The sequence below is a fragment of the Zeus faber genome (assembly GCF_960531495.2).
Source record: "Zeus faber genome assembly, chromosome: 1".
Lineage (NCBI taxonomy): Eukaryota > Metazoa > Chordata > Actinopteri > Zeiformes > Zeidae > Zeus > Zeus faber.
In genome coordinates, this window is record NC_137193.1 from 57143611 (window position 1) to 57150239 (window position 6629).

Below are 6629 nucleotides of genomic sequence, written 5' to 3' on the forward strand. Positions count from 1 at the left end.
CTTTACTTTTTACTCGTTTTTTTTTTTAATCTGGATTTAAATTTATAGACATTTCGGTTTGAAAATATGGATACACGTCCATCTAGGGCCATGTTCTTTAAATAAGGATTTACATTGCCATAGCTATTACACCTGTATATGAATATGACGAGTACTTTCACGTTTAATCCTTTAAGTACATTTAAGAGCTAGTACTTATCTACAGTTAGTAAAGTAGAAACGTCAGAAACGTATGGTACTTTCACTTTTTCTAGGGTGCGGGTGCGTCTTTGTGCTTTAACCGGTCCTTCATCTCCCCTCCGTCGCGTCTATGCGTGCGCAAACGCGCGCCTAGAGGAGTCCTCACCCTCCGCTCCCTGTCTCGGTTTCTGTACTCCAGCGTGAAGTAGTTGATGTCGGTGGTCTCGGATTCGGTCTGCCGGGCCTCGATGAGCCGCCCGATGTACCGGTTGACGCGGGTGCCGGGGGAGTGCTGCACGGCGCCGGCGGAGAAGGACGTCCGGCTGCGCAGCTTCTCTGAGGCCGTCCGCAGCGCCCGCCGCTGACACAACACAACCAGTTAGTACCCGACAGTATCATATTATAGTATTAGTATAGTATTATAACAAACGTGATGTGATCGTTACTTTATAAAAAAATATATACATATTATAAAAGTTTATATATTTTAATGTATATTAAAAAACGTAATCATAATAATAATTTAAAAAAATAAAATGAAAAAAAAAAAAAAAAAAAAAAAAAATAATAATAATAATAAATAAACAAACAGATAAATAACTATTTAATTATTTAATTCATGTATACATTAATAAATACATCCATAGATGAATGAATGAATGAATTAATAACAATGACAATAATAAATAAATAGATAAATAAAGAAATACATAAATTAAGTGTAAACTATATTTAAAAAAAAATCCACCATCATTAGTTTAACCAATTGAGGTTAATGTCTTGAGGATGGAATATGTCTCTACCAATAGTGGAAGAAGTACTCAGACCTTTTACTGAGGTAAAGATACAAATACACCTGACACAGAATCACTCTGGTAAAAGTGAAAGTACCACATTTCTACTGAAGTGAAGGTATGTAAGCACACACTCTTCAATGTACATACAGTATTAAAAGTAAGTATCCATGATATAACACAGCTGACAATAACAGCATAAAATACCTTTTTTCCCACTGTAGATTAGTGCTCATGCCGATCCTGATTACAGTTTACAATATAGTGGTGGTGTGAGCTTGTGATGCTGAATGAATAGAATGCTGATTTAACGAAAGACTAGAGTACTGTTGTCTTAGGGCTGCTTAAACATAGTATAGTCAGATAAGATACAACTTAGTCGCCAAAACAATGACAGAAATATGTTGTTGTCTATGATAGTTCACCATGTGATTTTATTATCACAACAATGTAATACTGTGTCTAACGCTTTGAGAAGATGTGACAACAGATGGAGGTTCCTAACTAGCAACCGTTGTCTCCCCAGGATCCTGCCGCTCTGAAGCCTGACAGAGCTCAAACAGTTGGGCGGATTACAGTGTACGGGCTATTTCTGATGGCCGGACCTAATGATTCCACCAAACCATGACCACACTCCGACTCAATGCTGAGTCATCGTGGCCCAAACCAAACACATATAGCAGGCTAATAGGAAACAGACACAACATCTAAATTCACAAAAAAAGAAATGGTCACACACACACACATAGAAGCATAATCTTTAATTTTTAGATAGCAACAAACACGATTGCACATGGCATTATGTGGGCACACACAAACACCACCTCACACACGCACACAAACATTCAGAGTAAAAGGTAAACGACTAGTGTGTTTCGGTCAGGAACTTTATAACTATTCATTGCACAAACTTAGTGTACTTTTAAACAAGTATCTGAGGCGTACTGTACTGCAGTACTCATCATCTTGAGAGATCCAGAAATCAGGATTAGTGCTGCGATTAGTGTTGTGTGTTTCGTGTGTGTGTGTGTGTTTGTGTGTGTGTGTGTGTGTGTGTGTGTGTGTGTCTGTGTGTGTCTGTGTGTGTTTGTGTGTGTGTGTGTGTGTGCAGCAGATTAGCGAACCAAGCAGGATTTCACTCCATCAGTGCTGAACATACAAGCCCATTAAAAGGATATTTACTATGCAGGCCTGAAATACTAATACCTATTATGTACAGTACAGTGGTATATGAGCAAGCTCATGTCGCAAACAGTCTCTCACAGGCGCACACACATGCACACTAACTGACCGATGCTTACAAACATGCATGCACTTACAAATGGTCCGATGTACAGACACACATACACAAACACAGACTTACTGATGCTCATACACACATGCCAACACATATAGATACACATAGACCCTTATACACACACACATACATACACATATATACTTACATATGCTCATACACACACACACACACACACACACACACTTATAGATGCTCATACACATACATGCACACACACATCCCCTTATAGATGCTCATACACACTCTCACCTTGTCATCATCTTCGCACGTCATGACATTGGAAAAGGGAATCTCTGCCTTGAACATCTTCCTGCAATGCATGAGCTGCACCAGCAGGTAGCACACGGTCTTGAACTTCATCCGCTTGGCCGGTTTAATGTCCGACAGAATCAGACCTGGAAATATCTTGAAGGAAAAGAAGAATGAAAGACAGGGAGCTTAGAAGAAAAGAAAATATCAGAGATTAAAGATAAAACCTGTGAGAAGCAGTTATGAAAAGCAGTGTGTGTGTGTGTGTGTGTGTGTGTGTGTGTGTGTGTGTGTGTGTGTGTGTGTGTGTGTGTGTGTGTGTGTGTGTGTGTGTGTGTGTGTGTGTGTGTGTGTGTGTGTGTGTGTGTGTGTGCGTGCGTGTGTTTGTGTGTGTGTATGCATTTGCACATGTGCCACTCCTGTTTACATCAGAAATAAATGCAGGGGATTCAAGCCGTAAGACCTTGCCCCAGCATGACAGTGTGACACAGTGCGTTCTGGATGTACGGTCAGTGTGATGCAGAGAAGCAGGACAAATGTGTGTCGTCAGCTTAGCGCTCGATCCGCCTGCCGCCACGCATAAATATTTGCCAATCAAGGTCTGAGATACAGCCGTTTAGCTGGACTTATATAAATAATAATCCTACAAATAACAATAGGTATTCCCTTATAATATGCAAAAAGGGAAATAAACACGAGCAATGAACCTTGCGTCTGTGCGACGGTACGATGAAGAAGGTCTCAATGTGATGTTTCTGAAGAAAGGCGTGGCGCTCGTGTCCGAAGCCCGGCTCCACCTCATAGTCTCCGTTCAGGCACTCCAGGGTGGTCCGGGTGATGTGCACCTTGCTGAGAAACAGAAGCAGCTCTTATTTGGGAGTGAAGCCATTAAGCTTAAGCTTTTTACAGATGGTATAGGATCCTAATAATGTTAATGTACTACTACTGTGCTCCATTGACCAGTGTGATGTGATACAGGCTTCCATGTAAGTGAGTAGTAGCACTAACCCGGGCAGCCCTCCGGCCTCCATCACGTTTGCCAGCGTCACGTCATTTGACCAGACATCGTACTGCCATTTCCTCAAACCCAGCACGCCACAGAGAACCCGCCCTGTGTGCAGGCCGACACGCATGTTTAGGTCCACCTCCGTCGCCTCCACTACGGACCTGCAGAGAGAGTTTGGGGGCGGGGCAGGAAACGGGACAGTTGAACCAAAGTGTCAGAAGACATAGACATGGACCATGGACCTTGGGAACCCAGGCTGACCGAGAGATATGGACTTCAAAAGGGCAGGAGACATGGTCATGGCCTGGTTCAACTCCAATGGGAGCTGTTAGACGGACATCCTCACCAGGGTTCCCTGAAACTCAACTGGCTCTTCTCCATCTGGGAGAGTAGCATCTCAACTCCAAGGGTCTAAGCTGTTCATCATGTCAAAGTGTAAAGCTTGAAAACCTTTTGGACAAACCCTATTTTGGCCACATTCTCTACACACCTCTACCCATGATCTCACACATCCCATGCCTGGCTTTATTGCCTACATTTCCTGTGTTGTTACTCTTAGGGTTGGGGCAGCCATTGGCAAAACAGTCCAACAGACCAAAGATACGGAGTGGCGATTTTTCCACAAAATCAAATGAAATGATGCTGGAAATTCCTCCGGGCGTGGTGGCCCGAGCTGTCGACTCAGTGGTGGAAGGAGGAGGCACTGATGCATGGAGCTGTACCTGACAAGGTGGATGACTAAATATAGCTCTCAGCCCGAGACGCAGCTCAGTGTACGTTGTATTATACTGCGTTCACCGTGACCAAACTCTTTGCTTGTCACGCTTTTGTCTTGATGAAGCGAGAGCTGCTCTGCGTTGAGGATTCCAAATAGAAACGTTTCACTCCCAAGGTGTGTGTGTGTGTGTGTGTGTGTCTGCGTCTGTCTTTTGTTTAGGTGTATATGCCTAAATGTGTCTGTGTATGGCTCAGGGAAGATAAAGCAGGACTTTACCAAAGCTTTTCCTCTCCAGTAAATCACTATCCAAAGATCCTTGTCGACAGTGGGAGGTGAGCCACTTCAGACGAAGGAGAAAGAAAGAGAGAAAGAGAGAGAGAAGCAGGGATGCAAGTGAATGTGTGTGTTTGTGTGTGTGTGTGTGTGTGTGTGTGTGTGTGTGTGTGTGTGTGTGTGCGTGTGTGCGTGTGTGTGTGTGTCTGTGTGTCTGTGTGTGTGTGTGTGTGTGTGTGTGTGTGTGTGTGTGTGTGTGTGTGTGTGTGTGTGTGTGTGTGTGTGTGCAGCTTGCCCATCAGGGAAAAAAAGAAAGAGGGACGTCTCTCTCTCTCACACACACACACACACACACACACACACACACACACACACACACACACACACACACACACACACACCCACACACACAAGGGGAGACTGAATGCATATGGCAGCACCTGTCCTGAGAAATAAAGGACTCCTACAGTCACATCCATCCGCTATGACAGAACTACAGGACAACAACATGACAGGCCAGCGCTCGCTCGGGAGAATAAGCTAAAAGCTCCGCTGCTGTGTGAGTGTGTGTGTGTGTGTTTGTGTGATTGTGTGTGTGTGTGTGTGTGTGTGTGTGTGTGTGTGTGTGTGTGTGTGTGTGTGCGTGTGTGTGCCTGTGTGTGTGTACATGCAGAGATAAAGAGTATATGCATGTCTATTACATTTGCCTGTCCATGGGTGTGTGCCTGCTGCTAATGACTGCTGATGACTGCAACAGAGGGAAGTAGAACTACAAGGTTATAGTCCTTTGCCTCTCTCAAAAAGTTACTTTTCACATTAAACATTCACATTCAACATTAAAGGAAGGGTATTTTTCATCCCATAAGAAATTTAAGTCCACCATTTTTCGAGTCAAAAATATCTCCAGCTTGTTTGAGAGTGTGTGTTTGCATGTGTTTATGTGTTGAGGGTTTGTGTGTGCGCTTTGCATTGTGCTCTTGGTGTATATGTGAGCCTGGTCTACATGTGTGTGTTTGTGTGTGCTTGTATTTGTAACTGTCTGTGGACTACTGTATATGGCATGTATGTGTGTGCGTGCGCGCGTGTGTGACACGCGTGTTTGTGTGTGTGTGTGTGTGTGTGTGTGTGTGTGTGTGTGTGTGTGTGTGTGTGTGTGTGTGTGTGTGTGTGTGTGTCTGTGTGTGTGTCTGTGTGTGTGTGTGTGTGTGTGTCTGTGTGTGTGTGTAGACAGCAGCAGGACAGGTGAATATATACAGTCCGGGTGAATGTATCGGTGACTCACGCTATGGTATCAATCATGTCCAGGCCCATCTCCACACAGCAGTGGGCATGGTCTGCTTTGGGCTGGGTCAGGCCCGAGACGCAGTAGTAACAGTCTCCCAGGATCTTGATTCGCCGGCAGTGGTTCTCCTGAGAGAGAGGGAGAAAGAGACTATTATAAACCGCCCTCCTTTCCCAGTGGCTTGCTTGTTAAAGATTTGCTTTTCCTCGCCTCTCTCTACCGCACACTTTCAACATAATAGCCCTTCCCCCGACAGAAAATCCTTTGCAAATCACAAATAAATAAACTCCTGACAGTGGAATACTGACTACGACACATGCTTCCATGTCTGTTTCCAAGTTTGGCACTGTGAAGTAAATGGAATGTGATCATGTGATCATGTCTGCAAGTGTGTCTCCATCGAGCCAACCCCAGATCCAGCTTGGGTCTTGGAAATGTGAGCCTTCCAATATTGTCACAAATCACGCTCATTGCTTTTCGTGGCATAAGTTGATCATAACAATGGTCACGGTACCTTATGCTCTGTATGAAGTGACAGCGATTGCATTTTCGATCAATGCAAGGTAACTCAGATTGGCGCAGAAACACTGACTTTTCGGCATTTGGAAGTACATTTTATATAGATAAAAATGTTTTTGTTTTTTTTTATGATAATAGATAACAATATTTGAGAGTCTGTGATATTTGGTTCCCTGATTTAGTGCTTAATTGTATAGCTGAGTGTCAGAGAGTATTGAAAGTAGGAGAAAGGTCAGTTTTGGTCCATTTGTAGACAATAAGAAAAATATATCCTGAAAAACATCCTTTAAGTTAAATTTCTAAAGTTT

The 6629-nt window shown here is 43.5% G+C and overlaps 1 protein-coding gene across 2 annotated transcripts in view; it reads right to left on the reverse strand.

Moving 5' to 3' along the window:
- The window catches only part of adcy1a (adenylate cyclase 1a), a gene marked incomplete at both ends in the record, with an annotated part of 32302 nt that overhangs the window by 10825 nt on the left and 14848 nt on the right, over positions 1–6629 (reverse strand). For both annotated transcript variants that reach the window (XM_080008030.1, XM_080008029.1), the window contains 5 exons: positions 347–541; positions 2524–2679; positions 3231–3372; positions 3532–3690; positions 5803–5930. In XM_080008030.1, the coding sequence (XP_079864156.1) occupies positions 347–541; positions 2524–2679; positions 3231–3372; positions 3532–3690; positions 5803–5930 (780 nt within the window). The remainder of the gene's footprint in view (positions 1–346; positions 542–2523; positions 2680–3230; positions 3373–3531; positions 3691–5802; positions 5931–6629) is intronic.